Raw genomic sequence first — 20,354 nt, 5'->3', positions numbered from 1 at the left:
GAGTTAGTTCTTACCATGTGATAGCAGATTTTGGGAATATGGTATGATATCTTTGGTTATGTTCTTCCGCATTTACTATATTATGTAGTTTAGTTTCATTCTAGAAGCCTTACCTTAGGTTATTATTATTATTTTCCCTATTGTATCAGTTGTCTGATAGGCTTTCTTGTCAAGGCTTGTCACGACAAATGCCATTATGAGCATTAATTTTTGAATCGTGATAAGGTTGACTGTGGAATGACATTAATGAAGAGTTTTGGAGATTCAGCTCCCTTATGTTTGATAATTTGCCTAAATAGCATAACCATGATTTTTTTCTAATATGATCCATTTGAATTTTCTCTCAACATTTCACAAGTTATTTCTTTTGATTTCTACGCTTTCATATAGATCATGTCTACTTTATAGTTATTTTTCACTTTATGCCTATACATTTGTGTATAATGATTTTGGGTCAATACATTCCATAGGGTTGCGTTCAATAGATCCTGGTGGTCCAGACCTTCCCCCGGACTCTGAGCATCGCGAGATCTTAAGTGCATCACACTGCCTTTATTATTAAGTTGTTGTTTATGAAAATTTCAATTAGCATTGATTTAGCTTGACTTCATAAAATCTTTTTTAAATTGAGCATGTTTATGTATGTTGTTGACGCTTCTAATTTTGAAAATAATAGACTTGTTTAGTATCAAGTTTTGATATTATTTATAATACAGATCGATTAAACACCTATTATATCGATGCACCAACAATTTCTATGGTATTCACAAGTATGAGGGTGAAAACTTCTATAGTATAAGATTGAAAAATTCAATAGTAAATCATTGAAATACACTAAATATAATACTATTATTATAATATTTTTTTTAAAAAAAAAAAGCAGGATCAAAATAGTATAATAACAATGAAGTAGAAATTAAAAAATAACTTAATATATCACATCATATATATACAAAATCTTGTAGTATACTAATTTTGCTAGGATTGAAATCTGACACACACATTTGAAAACATGATTTATGAATTCTAAGCTGAAATTTATTCTTGATTGTATATTGTTTCATGGTAGTTAATATGATTTTTTTTATTTTTGAACAATTGATCCTCTATTACTTTTGTCTTTTGATATAGAGAATTGCTAATAGATCAATATTATTAATATTTATATTGCTAGAATCCTATTATTTTGTGTGTTTATCATTTCATGATATTTAGATATGATTGAATGTTCATTTGAGTAGTTCACACATATATTAAGCATGTCAACTGGCCCGGATTGACCCGGTCCCGTCCTGTTTAGACCGGCCCACCAGCCGTTCAGACCTAATTCGACCCGAAATCAAAAAGGTTGCCAGGTTTGGGAGCCGATTAGGGGGCTGGGTCGGCTAGTCAACAGAGCTCTATAGATCGGCTTGATTTCTAAATCGGACCAGGCCCACCAGTTAATCTGATTGAACCAAATCGATTATGAAAAAAAAATAATTATTGGCCCAACATCCCAAGGTTGATTTTGGACCGTTGGCTAGCTACAATTATATAGTCATTGGCAGAACGGTCACAACAACCTTTTGGCTGAATTTTTTTCAAAAAGGAATTCATTTTTATATTTTTCTATAAATATCTATCATTTCAACCTTTTTTCCACATAACTTACAATCTCATTCTCTCAGTCTCTTTCAATTAATTTTAATTATCTCATAAAGTGTTGAATTTTATTTTGTAATTTTGCAATCATAAAAATCTAGTAAAACTTTTCAAAACTTTCTCACTTTTTGAATACTTTAAAAATTTGATATTGTCATTTCATCTCTTACTTTTAATTTTTAATTAGTGTATTATTTGTTGAATATTTATTTGTATTAGTTTTATATTTTTTGAATATTTGTTAGTTTAATTTGTAATATGAATAAATTAAGAAAAGTCAGTAAAAGTGTTACAAATTTCTTTCCCGAAAGTAGTAGAGGTTGTAAAAAACTAATTGATGTTGATTTTGGTAGAGGCAGTCCAACTACTCGATATACTTGTGTGCCTGCAGTACCACTTAGCGAACCCTTTGAGAATGAAATAGATGTAAATGCTCACTATATAAATTTTTTAGAAGCTCAAAAAATTATAATATAGAAGAAGAGAATGAAGTAGACAAAGTTGATTTAAATAAAGATGATGATACTAGTAGTGATACCTCCAAAGTTGATAATGTTAATGTTGATCTGATTGGTGAATTTTCCTCCTCGATCCTCTATAAAATCTCATAAAAAATCTAGTATTGTGTGAAATTTTTTTTGCTCGTATAGACGAAACTACGATGGTCCAATGCAATCTCTACCAGAAATTATATCAGCATAAGATCGGAGGTAATAAAGGGGGTACGGGTGCGTTACGAGACATTTGAAAAAAGAACACCCAATAAAGATAGTTGCGGCAAAAAGTGGTTGGACTATTAGGGGGCAACTCAAACTAAATTGAATCCAAAAATTGATAAATTAGTTTAGAATTATAATAAAATGAAGGATCATGAAGAGTTAGCAAAAATGACTATTGTAGTTATTTGTCTTTCTCTTTTGCTTCTTCTGAAGCTTTTATTCATTATATCCAAGCAATTTATAATCCTATGTTTGAAGGTATTCCTAGAAGTACTTGTCAATTCGATATTTTTAGACTCCATGCACAATATATTATTATTTATCTGCATTATTAAAAAAATTCCATGTAGAGTTTCTCTAACTTTAGATATTGATCGTGCTATTAATAAAAATGATTATTTAACAATCACTTGTTATTAGATAGATAGTAATTTTGTTATGCAAAAATATATTTTAGCATTTTTATATGATGAAGACCATAGACATGCTAGAAAATTTAATTCTGAATCTATTACAAGAGTTGCAACATATTATGGTATTTTAAAAAAAGTTTTACATATATCTTTTGATAATGCATCTAACAATAAGGTTGTTGTTGACTTGTTAAAAGTTGAACTTTCTCTACCGTTAATCGAAATGTTTCATGTTAAGTGTGTTTTTCATATATATAATTTAATTATAAAAGATGATCTTGATTTTTTTGAGATTAGTATTAAAAAAGTTAGGCTTGCGGTTGTCTTTATTCATGAAAATCATAGAAGAGTAAACTAGTCAAATTTAAAAGAAAATATCATCAAAGTGGACTTAGACCGATATTAATACCTGAAGAAGTAGATACTACATGGAATGCTACTTATGATGTTTTAAAAGCTTGTCTTATTATAAAATTTCAATTACTATGACTTTAATCAATTTGTTGGTTTTATTTTTGAGTGTATTTTACGTGATTCTAATTGGGCTATGCTTTATGATATTATTAAATTTTTAAAAAAAATTATATAGCTATGATTGAATTTTCTGCTGCTTATTATCCTACTGTTTGTAATATTTTCCTTATTTAGCTGACATTTCTTTTTTGCTTAAAGAATCTAAGATTAAAACAGGTTACAAATATGGTATTGCTCCAATGACTGATAAATTTTAAAAATATTTTTATTTGCTTCCCCCTATTTACTTAATTATTGCTATAATAAATCCATGTATGAAGTATAATACTATCTCTGAATTTACTTCTATTATTTATAATGCTTTAGCTATACAAGAATAACTTTATTTGTGTAAGGCTATGTGCGATGCAAATAACTACATGGGCGCATTACACAATCATTATGTTGATTTACTTGATGATGCTTTACCGGTACATAGCACTCTAACTCCCGCTCTTCATCCTCTTGAGGAACCATCATCTTCTAAAAAATAGGTACATAGTAGTTATCCTGATTATTTTTATGATTATAATGTTTGAAATAAGATGTCGCCTTCAGCACACAGAGTTGTTTGTCAGGAATAGTTAAGTATTATCTTAGATAGCCTTTAGAGGATCATAGAGCAAGGATAAATACGATGAATTGGTAGAAGAATAATGAAAGACAAAATCCTTTACATTCAAGATTAGCTAGAGATATTGAATGTTGAAATATCAACTGTTGTATCAGAGAGCGCTTTTAGTCAAGGACGACAATAGCTTGAAGACAACCAACACTCATTGTGAGATAATGTCATAAATGTTCTATTTGCCTTAGAGACTGGATTAGAGCAGAACAAAAAAATCAAGGAATGGAGGTGGAGTTAGTAGACGGACAAGATCTTGAAGAAATTATGCTTCAAGGGAGAACTCAGCACAATCAAGTCGAATGCATGACTTTGGCTCCATTGATTTTGACAGACCTCAGGCAATTTCCATTAATATTAACATGAATCAGTTGAAAAAAAATGATACAAAATTTATAAAAATGTCACTTAATCATTTAATCTATTGAATTTTTTTCATTTCAATTTAAGTGAGATGTAATTGCAATCTTGTAACTTATAAGTTCTGAATCTTTTTACAATCAATCAAAAATACAAGATTCATTTTTACTCTTTAAATATTTTTTATTTAAATTGAATATCTAATTTAAATTAAATACTCTTAATATTTACTATCAAACTTTACATAAACATAACAAATGTATGTACATGCAATGAAAAATAATGTTAGCAAATATTTCTTAAACTACTAGTATTGACATATAAAAAATCTATATAAGTTTATATTTTAAGTAGTGTATGTTAATATTTGAATATATATTTAAGTATTATTATATTAAGTAGTATATATTGTATGTATATATGTGTGTATATTTTCTAAAGTTTTATATATTATAAGTATATATTTGAATATATATTTAAGTATTATTATATTAAGTAGTATATATTGTATGTATATATGTGTGTATATTTTAAGTAGTATACATTGTATTTATATATGTGTGTATATTTTCAAAAGTAGTATAATATGTAATGTACATATGTTGTATCTATATTGTTTTAAGTAGTAAATATGTAATGTATGTATGTGTGTATATTTTTTTAAAGTTGTATAATATGTAACGTAGATATGTTTTATGTATATTAATTAAAGTAGTATTTTAGGTAGTATAGACTGTATGTATATAGGTGTCTATAAATTCAAAAGTAGTACAATATGTAATGTATATATGTTGTATGTATATTGTTTAAAGTTGTAAATAGGTAATGTATATATATGTGTATATTTTTAAAATTAGTATAATATGTAACATATATAGGTTGTATGTATATTGATTAAAGTAGTATTTTAAGTAGTATACATTATATGTATATATGTGTGTATATTTTCAAAAGTAGTATAATATGTAATGTATATATGTTGTATGTATATTTTTAAAGCAGTAAATATGTAATGTATATATGTGTGTATATTGTTTTAAGTAGTAAATATGTAATGTATATATGTGTGTATATTTTTTTAAAGTAGTATATTATGTAACGTAGATATGTTTTATGTATATTAATTAAATTAGTATTTTAAGCAGTATAGATTGCATGTATATAGGTGTCTATATATTCAAAAGTAGTATAATATGTAATGTATATATATTGTATGTAGATTTTTTAAAGTCGTATTTCAAGTGGTATATATTGACTGCACATATGTGTGCATATTTTCAAGTTTCAAATTTAGATTAAAACACACAAACTTAAATAATTTGATAACATTACATGCTTAGATAATCATAAACATACAAACATAACTTAAATTGACCTTACACAATAGAAATTTAAAAACATACAATCTTAAAGTTTTAAATTGAAAAATTACATAAATAGAAATTAAAACAACAAGCTAAGTTGTCCTCACTAACTCCTAGTTAACTATTGAATGTATGCGTGTATAATCCTCAAGCTAGCATTTCAAATAGTATATATAGAAAAGGAAAAAAGACACCCGATAGACAATTGTAAAAGTAATGGACCCAATTTAATTTATTAGATAAAAGTAACTCTTCAATGCATTTTATTTTCATTTTGTAGCCCTTCAGCTGTAATTATTTTCAATGTACTGTCTTGTCTTTTACTGTATATCTTCTTCTTTGCTACTTTGTTTCCCAACAAGGGTTTCTTCTCTATTTTTTTTTACTTTGCTCCAAATTTTTTTTTCTGTGTTATAAGCTCGACTTTTATTGTATATGAGTTGATGAAACAAAAAATGCAAATCAAAGTGTTTTAATGATGTTTTATTTGGGTGAAAACAACTTGATTTATCATTTGGGGTGTTGATTTGATATTAGTTATAACAAATTTAGCAACAATGATGGACCATTTTAATGGTGAAAAATGATTGTGAAATATGGTGAAGGAGTTAACCAACATTAATGGTGTTTGGGTTGATTAAATATTTTTATTGAGCCTTAAATCATGTGTGTGGAATGGTGAAAATGATGAAGATGACAGAAAAAATATGAATCTTTCATGGTGGAATATAGGTAGTGGCTTTATGGACGATGAATATTCCAATCTTTAATTATTACCTTCACGAAATATCTCCAAGATATGTATATATATATAAAAAAATTGTATAATATTTGTATAAATAATGAGAATTTATGCATTGATTATATATTTATTACACATAAATACATATAATTATTGTATATAATATATACTTATAGAAGATATATGTATAGAAACTAGATAGGATGTGTATAAAAAAATGTATAATTATTGTATAAAATATGTATCTGTGTAAAATATATATAGAAAGTGTACAGAATGTGCATAAAAATTATACAGTAGTCATATAAAATATGTATCTAAACAATAATTGCAGCTAAAAATTGTATAGAAATGTGAATAGAAACTCTACAATTGTTGTATAGAATGTGTATAGAAAGTATATATTTATTGTATAGAATATGCTTTTTGTATGATGTGTAAAAACTGTATAAATATTGTATATAATTTGTATCTAAAGAATTATTGCAGCTAAATATTGTATAGGGGTGTGTAAAGAAACTATAAAATTATTTTTATAATGTGCGTATAACTTGTATCATTATTTGTGTAAAATATGTATATATATATTTGGTATCAAATATGTATTTTTAAAAATACACTTTTATACAATAATAATATAATTTTTATAATTGTTGATTCTTTTTATTTTGGTAGAAATTAAAAAAGAATAGATCAATTGTTCTTTGAAATATAAGAGAAAAAAAGTAAATCAGTGACAACAAAGAAAAAAAGAAAAAAGAAGCATTGGCCTATCAAAAAATAATAAAATAAAAAAAGAGTACACGCGTCAGCACACACGTTCGCGGACTGACATTAGCCATGTGGCTACAATATGAAAGTTCAATTTTGTAGACTATTTGGATGGAATATGTTTTGACCGATAGATCATTTGTGTCCTTTTTTCTATTAAAAAAACATGAAAATTCAAATTAGGCCTTTTTTTTTGGGTTAAATTTGAATCGGTAATTGGCCCATTAATCAAAATCAGGCTAGATTAACCGGATTTAGGATCGATTAGACCGGCCAAACACTTAATTGGGTCGATGCTGGACTGTCAATAATTATATGGAGCATCGGAATGGACCGGCCCATTAAGTGGGGTGACCACACCGAACCCAAGACCGATAAAATTTTTTAAGCCGATGCCGAGTTGAACCAAACCTGCCCAGTTAATAGGTGTAACTCACTCACTTGAAATGCAGTGTGTCCTCATCTTCAAGAAGAACGTTTAACAATATGTTGGACTTCCTCTCAAAGGAGCATGTTTGATTTATTAAAATTCCACTTAGATAGTTGATATATTTATACCGATAGTATATTTTTTAAGGATAAAGAATAATATTTACGAAATGAGGTCAATTTCAGAAAACAAAGAAAGAAATAGACAAGACACGACACCTTAGACAATCAAATTAAATGGGAAGTACGATTGTACCAATTGCTAGCTTCTGTTTGAGTGCATTGTTAAATTTTTCTAGCACATCACCAATAAGAAGTTAAAAAGGAGGACAAGATTAAAAAAGTTGGATTCATTATTTATGATTAAAATATAAAAAATTTATTATATTTCCTAATAAATTTGTATTTCCATAAAAATGAATAAATAAAAAAAGAATTCAAAGTATCTATTTTCCTTTACCTTTAGATCATTTCAGTCATGGCATTGCACCATCAAAGAAAAGAAAGATTCTCAAATAATTGCGTACAAATACATTTAACACCAAATAATTATAATTTAAATAATTTTTGTAATGGACGATTAGAAATGCCAATAATTAATGCCAAAGTGGCAGACAAATTTGAACCTCTCAAATAAGGTTTCCACTATCTTTAACCAAACAAAAAAATGTTACCTCCAAAAATACTTAATAATTCTTGTTTTTTTAAGAATGTTGTACTTATGGAAATTGAAAATCAAATAAGAAATGTTTAATTGATACCCATAAACAATATTCCATTTTTTGACATATTTCATTTTTTTTATCCATTACCAATTTAAATAACTTTTAAATCAAATTAGAGTAAATTTACCTGTATAAAATTTAAAACTACATCATTAATTTATTAAAAATTCACCTAATTTGAACTTTGAAAAAGCAAAAAGTGTTAAATATTTTGGAGGACAGTGAGAAATTAATATTCTATTCATAATATTAACATTAGCTTACTTTCTCTCTGAAATCATTCCATTATTATTTGTATTTTATTTTCATTTTTAACTACACCATACAGTATCTTTGAAAGTTTAGTTGCAATAGTAAGAAACCTATACTTTTCCGACGGCTTGCTCCGCCGTCAACTTCCACAACCTCCCTCTAAAAGTTCCCAATTCATTTTCTACTTCCTTTTTTATTCAATTTAACTTCTTTTTTTATTTTTACTTATGTACCCTAATGTCTATAATACTTGGTCAAGATTCAAGATCTGAAGAAAATTTAGGGATCAACAACTGTTTTTCTGATCTTGGTCTTCTCTGTTTCTCAGTTTGGTTCTAGTCTTTGTAAGTTCAGCTTGAATCTTGACTTTTGATACTTTGACTCTTTTTAGATCTTATGTACAATTTTTTTGTTTGATAACTGTCGTGTGGAGACCAGCTAGCATGCACCTTGAGTAATTCCACGAATAATAGTTATCAGGTAACTCTTTCCACCAAGGATAGAATAGATAGGAAGATATCGCCTAGTGTTTTTAGATCTTAGATACAATATTCCAGCTAAAAGTATGATGTTTTTTAATCTTTATCTTACATCGTATTGCTATATGGAAAATTGTGCTGGATTTCTTGGTGATTTGGATCTTTCAGTTAAATTTGAATAAGAGCTGAAAATTGTTGACTTGAATTTGAGCATATTCCAAGAGTCAATGTCTTTGATTTTTGCGAAGTTAATAACTTCAGCTCATTTTGTTGTTTAGAATGTCTATAGGAAATGTAGAAGATTTGTAGTGTTAGAGAATAGTTAATTTGTGTATTGAATGGAGCTGTTTCTAAAAGAATGGAAATCATGTTGAGAATTTATACGTGATACCTTATTGTTGTTGTTGTGGATGTTTTTTTTTGCTTGTTGTTGCTGTTGTATCGTCCCTTAGATACATTAAATTGTGACAGTAGCTTTTTTGCTGGAATCTACTATGTATGTTGGGTAGTTGGATCTAAATCTAATTTGATATTGTCTTTTGGAAAGGTTGATACATATGATTTGTTGATTTTGTGAATTCTATTAGTGCTTGATTTTTGAAGTTGTCTAATTTAAATTGCTTCATCTTGCCAAGTGTGATTAGAAGTAAGAATTTGCTCAGTCATGGATATTGTTGACAGGGTCAGTAGTACTCATAAAGATAGAAAAGCAGAATTGTTAATTAATGCAATTCTTTGTTTAATTGCAGGCCCGTAAGAATGTTCCAACTGTAACTCTCTGTGAGTTTTCTTGGTGGAAATTGGGCTAAAGTTCTGGATTTTGAGATGGAGAAAAATGTAGAGGAAGCACTACAAGCTAAAGCAAATGCAGAAAGGAAATTTGCAGAAAGAGATTTTGCAAGTGCAAAAAATTATGCTTTAAGAGCTCAGATGCTGTGTCCTCAGTTAGAGGGCATATCTCAAATGGTCGCAACATTTGGTGTTCACAGTGCTGCGGAGATGATGGTTAATGGAGAATTTGATTTCTACACGATACTAGGTATGGATCCATCTGCAAACAGGGCTAAGCTGAAGAAACAATATAAGAGGATGGCTATGTTACTCCATCCTGATAAGAACAAAACTGTAGGAGCTGATGGTGCATTTAGGTTTGTCTCTGAAGCATGGACTGTATTGTCTGATCGTGCTAAAAGAAGCTCTTATGATCAGAGAAGAAATTTATTTACTTTGCATACTTCTGGTGTTGGAAACTATGCTAATTACTCGAACTCTCCAGCTCCTCATGGCAGGCTCGATACATTTTGGACTGTTTGTACCTCTTGTCAGGTTCAGTATGAATACCATAGGAAGTATGTGAACAAAAGACTGTCTTGTAAGAACTGTCGTGGGGTTTTCATAGCTGTTGAAACTGGATTGGCCCCTGTAAATGGTTCTTATGCATTCAGCTCTTGGCCTTATGTGCCTGAGAACGGATACAAAAGCCATGGTTGTGGGGTTACATATGTTCCAACATCACCTGCTTATTCTGCAAACAGTAGGGTCTCAGGACATCATTCTAAACATGGTTCAGAGCATACTTCTAATTTATCCTTTCAGTGGAGCTCCTACCCTGGAACTTCTGCTGGTGTTATAGATCCAAATGGGTCATCCACTGGCTTCAGTTTTATCCAGCAGGCAAATACGAAAGCCTCTGGAAGAAAAGCTAATGGGAAGCAAGAACTAACAAAAATGGTTGCTGATGGGTCTGTGGGTAGTGATCAACTGCCCCGCAGGCCTGGTAGGCCTCCTAAGAAGAGAAAAATTGATATGGAGAGTGCAAGTGGTTACAGTAATGGGGAAGTGGCCTCAAAAGCTGCTGCAGAAATCATAATGGCAGATGGAAATGGGAATGAGAATTTGAAGAGAAATGCTAAGCTTCCTGCTCCTGAAGTCAGAAGGTGGCCTATGGCTCCTGCATTTGATCCAAGACCGTTGTTAATTGAGAAGGCAAGGACAGATATCCACAAGAAACTGGAAGAGATCAGGTTGGCTTCAGAAACTGTTGCTGCAGAGCCTGAGAAAAAGAGAAAGGCACACGCTCAATTTGGTGAATCGAGTGAAAGACCTAAAAGAGAAGGTCTAGGTCTCGCTGCTCATCAATCAGATATGAGGAAAACTGGGTCCTTGATTATGACTGTCCCAGACTCTGACTTCCATGATTTTGACAAGGATAGATCAGAGGATTGCTTCAAGCCGAAGCAGATATGGGCTTTATATGATGAGGAAGATGGTATGCCTCGCTTGTATTGTCTGATCCGCCAAGTTCTCTCTGTGCAGCCCTTCAAGATTCACATCAGCTACTTAAGTTCAAAAACAGATAGTGAATTTGGGCTTGTCAATTGGTTGGATTCTGGTTTTACCAAGTCATGCGGAAAATTTAGGGCCTTCAATTCTGAAACAATTGAGCAAGTCAACATATTTTCTCATCTTTTAAGTAGGGAGAAGGCTGGAAGAGGAGGTTGTGTTCAGATCTACCCAAAAAGTGGAGACGTTTGGGCCATATATCGAAATTGGTCGCCAGATTGGAACAGGAAAACCCCAGATGAAGTGAGGCACCAGTATGAAATGGTGGAGGTCCTTGGTGATTATTCTGAAGATTTTGGAGTTTGTGTTACTCCTTTGGTCAAATTAGATGGATTCAAGACAGTATACCGACGAAACATGGACAAGGATGCCATTCGACAGATTCCAAGAAGAGAGATGTTACGATTTTCACATCAGGTGCCATCCTGTTTACTGAAAAGCGAAACAATGAACTTGCCAGAGGGGTGCTGGGAGCTTGACCCTGCTGCTACTCCAGATGATTTACTTCAAGGGGTAAGTAACATACAGGAGGAAAGATTTGTTCAAGCTGAAAGGTCTGCGGGAGTTGATCTAGATGAAACATCTCAGGCTGAAACCAGAATATTGGTTGAACAAGATCTTAGACAACAAGAGTACTCTGCTGTTCCTGACATGTTCAATGGGGCTACACCTTGCTTGCAAATTCAAGAAAACTCGAATGAACAGCAAACCCCGTTCGGACCCTCCACCGAGCTTCCTCATTCTATTAGGCAAATTCATACTTGTGAGGAACCAAGCAAAGTGGACAATCACAGTGCTACACCAGATGAGCATCTTTGGGCTGTGATGAATGAGTAGGTAAAGGAAAGGCCAAGAGAAATAGGAAATTTTATTCAGAGGTCCTTTTTTCATCATCATTCTAACAGTTTTGAGATTCAGATTGTATAGAATTATACATAGCGCAGGATGATTCTCAAAATTAGATAGCTGGCAGGATCCAAAGTGATCCGTAGACTGTGTAACACTTGCACTCAATTGTTTTAGGTTGCTATAGGTTAATGAGTGACTTGTACTGATAATTCTGATTCATATCCTTTACAGAAGTTTTCCGATTCATATCGTTTGCAGAAAATATTTTTGTTTGATACTATGGTGGACAGTTCTTCATGCACATGCTTTTTGTGCTATCTTTAGAATTGCAGAATCATTCAGACAGATCCCTGTAATACCAAGCTGCTGAAGTTTGATCCATTTTATCAGCAAACGTTCACATTTTGTATTCCTGATGTGTCATTGGTAAAACCTCGTCTAACAGCTAATGTATGGTTCAGAATTTTCTTATCCGAATCAAAGCACTTAAATCTGGAAACCAAATCGAGCCAAATGGTATCGTTCTGGCATGGTTAGTAGAGCATTCAAGGGTGTGGTGTTCCCGTTAGTGAAGTTGTTGGAAAGAAAGCTAGACGAGACTACTAACTACAGATTGAAACCCAAATAGAGGTAAATTACGTAAGGTTCTGTTTGGAAATTCACTAGATTAAATTGGCGTAATTACTAAGGTAGAAATTATACAATAATAGTAATTGCAAATTGCAATGATGTTTTTGTTTATCATCATATAATTAGGAGTTCATAGTTTGGCTGATAATTGAAATTAGTGTAATTACTAAGAGAGTAATTGTACAATAATAATAATAATTAAGATGATTTGTTTGTTTGTTATAATACTATTATTACAGTCCACTGTTTGGCTGCCCAAGTTTAATTATATAGTTATGTTGAATTTTAAAATAAAAAAACTAATTATCAAAAATTAGAAGTTAATATTTAACAAAATATATGCCTTTACAAAGCATATTAAATTAGGTATTTAAGATACATAATTATGTCTTGAAAATACATTTATTAGTAAACTTATTTACTTTAGCTAATATTATAAATAATAACTGACATATTTTCAAATTAATAATATTTTGATTTAGTTAATCATAATAACTAAGTGTACACATTTCGTTCAGGAAATTGTATGTCATAGACCCAAATATGGGTGACTTTAGATATTTGACCCCAATAATAAATGTTTTTAAAGAATAATCTTCCTTACTTTTTAAGTATAATACAAGTACCATTTTACCCCTCTACACCTCAAATATATTTTTAAAACTTTTCATATATTACAAAATATAAAAGCAAGAACAACAAAATATACAACGAGAACAAGAATAAATAGAGAGAAGAGGAAAAACTTCTTTATTTCTCTTGAGGGATGAAAGATCATCAGATTGTTGAGAATACAATGAACAAAACCCCTCTATTTATAGGAAAAAATACTCCTAGTTTCTGACTAAAAGACAAATACTTCAAATCCCGATAGATACCAACTAGATCGTGATAGATCTTATTAGATCTCGATATACATTCACTATAATGTAAGTACATTTATAGCACTCCCCTTTGAATGTCTAGATAGATAATATGCCTCATTAAAATTTTACTAAAAAAAACTCAGTGAGAAAAAAATTAGTGAAAGAAAAAAAGTACATATCTCTAACAATACGCATATAGGCTGCCTCATTTAAAACCTTACAAGGAAAATCCAGTGGGACAAAACCTCATAAGGAAAAAAGAGTACAACGTGTATTAACTCCCCCTAATGAGAACATCCTTGAGCCTTTGCATCCCGATCTTGTGCACCAACTTCTTGAAAGTTGCAATTAGAGGAGACTTGGTGAATAAATCAGCCACATTGTCACTTGAACGAATCTATTACACGTTAATATCATCATTCTTTTGTAGCTCATGTATGTAGAAAATCTTTGATAAAGTGCTTCGTTATATCTCCTTTTATAAATTCTCCATTAAGATGTATTATGTATGCTACATTATCTCTGTATAAAACTGTGAGTATATTGTCACATTTTAAACTACATTTTTCTTGAATGACATGTATCATGGACCTCAACCATACACATTCTCGGCTAGCTTCATGAATAGCTATCATCTCATCATGATTTGATGAAGTAGCTAGATAGATTGCTCTGTATATCTCCAATATATGAAAGTACCCCCCACATATGAACGCACAGTCTGTTTGAGATCGAGTTTTATGCGGGTCAGATAAGTACCCTATATCAGCATAGCCAACAAGATCGGGACTACAAACTTTAGAATAAAGTAAGCTTATGTCATTTATCCTATTTTGATGTCTCCCATTAGGAGCAGAAATATACCTTGCTAACAAAATAACCGAAAGGCTATATCATGTCTTGTAGTATTTGCAAGATACGTTAGTATACCAATTGGACTAAGATATAGTACTTCAGGACCAATCCAATTTGGTATGTTTCTTGTTTCAGCAAATAATCTTATTGCTTTTGAAAACTCTCCAAGAGTTTCAATAATTTTCAAACCATCAATTTATCCCTTATAAGGATAATAAACAAGTTTCCCAGAAACTTTATATGCTTTAAACATTTTTGAATCCTTTAGGGATTTTCATATAGATTATTGTTAAGTGACAATATCCAATATGTCAAGTGTGACATCTTTAAGTGTCTGGATTGCAAATCAAATAAGTTTTACGCTTACCAAAATGCATCCTTTTAGGTCACTTGATAAATGTTTCTACGTTAGTATGCTTAAATAAACATAGAATTTGGATCTTCATAATCTTTCACAATATTGTATCAAAGATATCATTGATGATATATCATTTCGTATCGGTTCACAGTATGACATAACATTTTGAGAACTCATCACTTCATTATTTTCAGGTACCCGAACCTCTCATAAGGTTTCATTAAGTGTTATGTCGTAGGCTCTTCAAGAGCATATTGCCTTCTTATTATAATTATTTGCTTCTTATTTTTTAAGGAATATTTTATTTGGAACTGATTAGTCTATCATACTTCATGAATGCATAGACTTTGTCCTTTATGAACACAAAATAAGAGCACTTGCAGCTTAAATATGAGATGTGTTCGGCATTCTACTTGAATTATCTTTTGAATGAGAATCTGATGATAATTCCTAACATATTTCATAACTGCTTATAATCTCTCCCCTATGTTAGGAAAACTAACATACATCCTCCATCTTTGTGCATCACGGTATATTCATTAATCGTATACCGTATATCAAAATTATTAGATGAAATAGTTGGTTCCTGACCTTGAACCAAATGAGAGGGAAGAAATAATCATAATTTATTAGTCTAATGCATATAAGTTTTATTGTATGCAACATATCATATTTCAGACCAACACATGAAGCTTTATTCTCATCAGCAATGATTTATCTATTTATTGAAGGAATTCAATGCCAAACCATTTTTATCAAGATGAATTGTCTTGATTGTTCAATCTAAAAGTTATGCTCTGAACTCTATTTTATTGAGAAAGCAACTTTATGAATGTCAAATTACAGCTTGATAATAAATGTACATGTGATTATCTTATTGATGCATTTTTTCAACATATCACATGAAAGGTAAACGGGCCCTTATTCACCTTTTTATACTTTTTAGATTTTAAGGGATCTAATCTCAAAACTAGTTGGTCCAACCAACTTATCATGAGAACAAGCAACATTAAAGTTCATGAAGAATTTTTGAATTATTCGATATATGTTCAATACTCAGTATGCACATCTTTGGGATGTCAATCGTTCAGGTCAATTTATGAACTTTTATTCTAGCAAATTCTAAGTTTACCTTGACATGTAAACTTTTACTTTAGTAAATTTCAAATTTACTATTATATGAATAAATTTCAGATTTACTACTTTAGAAGTAGATTTCAAAATAACTCTTCTCAGTTATTCTACCTCATTCGGAGGTGAGTTGTGATACTATCACAATCAAGTGCATGCTTGTATTAGTAAGATTCTCATTCCCTAGGAATGAAATATAATCGTTCCTTAAGCCTATCAAATTCTGATAGCTTATAACCTCTTTCATGATATTGCTACTTCAGGAGCACATCAAGACATATATACCTTTAAAAGTATATCATATATTGCTACCACATTCACTTCAAGAATGGAGCAAATTGTTATCTTTCAGACTTACCATATATTACTACCATTCAATACATTGAATGAAGCATATTAAATAGACAAGTTTCATGAATTTTCATCAAAAACACATTATTTTGCCTTAGCCAACATAATATCATCAATATAGTGCATTGAGATTCAAACTCAACATCTTACCCATATGATAAATGGCTACCTTAGCTTTTGAAGACATCCTGCGAGGCCAACACAAGAAGAACCCAATTATGGTCACATTGAGGCTACAGGAGCATGCATGGGGGATCCATTTTTAGCCCACAATAGAACAATCCCGTGTATGAAAGATTGCTTGGAAGCTTGCCTTGATAAGATGCCCGAGAGGTCCAAGTGTTGAAGAATAATTGTGAAGACCAAAAAGACTCAAGGAAAGTCATATGTTGAAGTATGAAGAAGACCACATCAAAACACTACATGATCACCCATTCATTAAGGGTGTAATGGTCTTTTTATGCTTTTTCTTTACAATCCATAGGAGCCCCTTTTCATTAAGGGTTTTATGGTCTTTAATCTAATAAGTATAAATACTCCTTAGGTTTATTTTTCATTATACTTTGATGAAATTGGATATTATTCTTAGATTGTAGCTTTAGTCTTGTAGTTTTAGCTCTCAAACCCGAAATTAGTTCCTTGAATACATTTGAAGTTAGGGTTTCACTTATATTAGGAAATTTGGCAAGAAAGGTGAGCTTGAGGAAGAGTGTTTCCTTTGGGTTATCCAACAGAGTGGTTTGATCTTACATTGGTGATGTGTGTTTGAAGGTCTGATACATCTTCTAGTGCTATTCATTGGTGGAAGTGAGGGTCTCTCTATCTATTTTTAATTTCATGCAATTCTTTTTCTTCATCCCTTTTTTTGTGTTGTTTTCTCTTTGTGAACTTGCTGATTTTTGTTCCTTTAGTGTTCATTTCGTGTTTGATAGTCCTTTCGGCTATCATTTGGTATCAAAGCCTTGGTTAGGGTTGTTCCGACATCCCTAAATCTTGATTTTAGTGTTCTTATATAGAAAATCTCATAAAAAAAGAGTTAAAAAATCAGAAAATACAAAAAAAAAGGTGTCTTGTGTTGTCTTATGTTATATTCAAATTTAATGTCTTAGATCTATAAATTTTTACTTTGTTTTGAAGGTTTCTTGTGCTAGATTCTTGTTCTTTAACACCTAGGGAGTCTAGATCTACTTTTAGATTGAGGTTTGATTGAGTTTGAGCTTAGATCCACCATGGCTATGGAGTTTTGAAGGTTTTTGTGCTATACAATTTTTTTCTTGGTGATTTAGTCTTGATCTATGGCTGATTTTTGGTTGGTGTAAGTTTTTTTGACATAAGGAACCTAAGGCTACAAAAAAAAATCAGATTTGGAGCTCATTTGCTAGGTGGTCAAACTTGGTCAACGCTTGAATATTCATCTTGTTCATCCATGATCTTCATAACTTAGTGAAGAAGAGTATTCAAGGTTCTTGTTTGATCCAAAAAAGGAATAAAGAGTGTAAAAAGGTTGTTTGTCCAAAAGCATATTCAAAGAATATTCCAATCTTCCAAAAGGAGGAGGGGACAAGAGGACAAGAGGACAAACAAAGTACAAGTGCATTTATTGGGAGAGACCAATTCATTTCTCATCCATTTTGAAGTTTGAGAGGGCTTCAAACTTGAACATTTTCCCTCCCAAAACTGAATTCTCTTCTTTCCTAAGGGTGTTTGGCCGATAATAATTTTTGGATAAGTTAAAATTTTGAAGAGTGACAACCAACCACGTAGTGCCACATCATCACTTGTGCTCAACCAAAGTTCGACCCTAAAATTAGATTTTTCTAGTTTCTAGTTTTTTTTTTATTCTAGTTTCTTGTAAGTCAATTCTATCCCTAATTAGTAAGCTAGTAATTACCTACTAGTTCGGTAAGTAGATTAGAGTCCGTTGTTTTGTGTCTTCGATTTTTGTATGCTTTTCTCGTTTTCAAGTCGTAGTATTTTTGTTGGTTCAAGTTCGTGCATCACTTATTTTGAGTCGTTTCAAATGAAGATCCATTCCGTTTCAAAGATTCTCACCTCTCAAGTAACTTGTCAAGTATTGCCGGTTCTCCAACACTTGTGAAGCCAAGTATGAGGTGAGGTTGAGTGTGAGTGAAGTGAGGCTTTTGAACTAACTTTTTTTCTCGTTTTGTAGGTTATTTTGCTTTTTTTTATTGCACTTTGTAGGTACATTTTTCATGAAAACCGAAGTTACTACTTCCCAACCTTTGGAAAATGATGCTATGAGAGCTTTGATGGACCAAATAGAGGCCTTGAGTCAAGAAATGAAGAGCGGAAATGATGCTATAAGGAGTGATATAGATTCAATGAGGGGTGACATGATTAGAATTAGAGCGAGGGTTGATAGACTATGTCCACCAAAATCTCCACAATTCCAAAGATCCTATACTTCACAAAACCAGCCACTAAACCCACCCCAAATATCCCCTAACCGTACCCTAATACTTCCGTAACATACCACTTACCAAATACCAAATCCCATGGACCAAAGACCGTACCATCAACCATCTCCAAGACCACAAGTTCAAGTACTAAATAACCAAAGGACAAACTCACCTCCCCAAAGACCTCAAATTCGAAACCCACCCATCCAAATTGAGGATTATGGTAGAGGTTCCATGGATGCCTATAGTTTTGATACTATGTTTGATCGTATCAATGAAAATATTCATAGCTTCATTGAAGATATATGCCAAATGCTTAGTGCACTAAATCCCAATTTGGGAAAAAAAGATGAAAAGGTGAAACAAGGGAGAAGACTTGACAAACTCCCTTATGATATAAGATTCTCAAAGGAGAAAATGGGATGCCATGATCTGAACCAAGGCAAAGAAGAATGTACTCAAGAACATAAAGGTAAAATAGCAAACTCATACATTTTTGTACATGTGGACGATGATTGTGTGGCTAGTAGCCCATTGAGTATGAGTGGTAGCTTATCTATTTGTGAGTCTATTGATTCTTTGCCTCTTGTTAATGGTGAACTTGTTATGAGTGTGGATACACTAGTTGATCCTATTGATGACCAAATTGACTCTTCTTGTAAGATCAATTTAAGTCCACCTAGTGTTGAAGCCATTATGTTGAATGATAATACATCATCTATTGATTATTTGCCCCTTGAAGATGATGTACATATTGTTAATGTGGATACACTAGTTGATTCTATTGATGACTGAATTGACTCTTCTTGTAAGATCAATTTATGTCCACCTATTGTTGAAGCTAATGTGTTGAATGATAGTACACCATCTTGTGGGAATTGTGTTGATCAACTTATGTATGAAATTTGTCCACCACTTGAGGATGTATGTGATATGTTTAATGGATCTCAAGTGAGTGATGATGTTGAAAATGTTGATCAAATAAATAGGAGTAACCCCTTTAGCATAACCTCTAGTGAATGTTCTACTCTCGCTTTTGCTCATAGGGATAACCATGTGCTTGAATTATCTTTGATGCTTGATAACGATCTTTTAGAGAATGGATTTGCATATTCTATATCCTCTTCATGGATAAATCCTTCTCTCTTTAAGGATAATATCTTGTTTGAAGATGATGAGTTCACTCCTAATGAACCTAGTGGTGAGAATAAAGTTGAAGGTATAGCTTGTCTTGAAAGCTATAGCCTATATGCAAAACCCACTATGCTGTGACAACATTCCTCCTAAAGATGGAAATCTCTTCTTGGAAGATGAGAGTACTCTTAAGGGAAGGGAATGTGAGGTCTTGAAAAGGAGTGATCAATTGGGTGATGATAATTTTGACTTGCTTGAATTCTTAAGAAACCCAATAAGTGATTATTCCTTGAAAATAGTTGTAGAACATCTCATAATGAAAATATAACGTGTAGAGTTAACTCTTGTACGTGGGGCATAATTTGTAGTTTGAAAGTCTTT

The 20,354-nt window shown here is 31.5% G+C and overlaps 1 protein-coding gene across 2 annotated transcripts; it reads left to right on the top strand.

Moving 5' to 3' along the window:
- The first annotated feature begins 8,364 nt into the window (after positions 1-8,364).
- Positions 8,365-12,474, top strand: LOC107854453. Of its 2 annotated transcripts, none has more exons than XM_016699464.2 (2): positions 8,365-9,037; positions 9,786-12,474. In XM_016699464.2, the coding sequence occupies exon 2, from the start codon at positions 9,862-9,864 to the stop codon at positions 12,214-12,216; it is 2,355 nt and encodes a 784-aa protein (XP_016554950.1). In that variant the 5' UTR covers positions 8,365-9,037; positions 9,786-9,861; the 3' UTR covers positions 12,217-12,474. The 2 variants fall into 2 exon arrangements, with proteins under 2 accessions (XP_016554950.1, XP_016554951.1); XM_016699465.2 differs by having other exon boundaries at positions 8,497-8,901.
- The last annotated feature ends 7,880 nt before the right edge of the window (positions 12,475-20,354 follow it).

This window comes from Capsicum annuum, chromosome 5 (genome assembly GCF_002878395.1).
Source record: "Capsicum annuum cultivar UCD-10X-F1 chromosome 5, UCD10Xv1.1, whole genome shotgun sequence".
NCBI lineage: Eukaryota > Viridiplantae > Streptophyta > Magnoliopsida > Solanales > Solanaceae > Capsicum > Capsicum annuum.
Note: the sequence above shows the minus strand (reverse complement) of the source record. Positions and strands in the feature narration are given on the sequence as shown.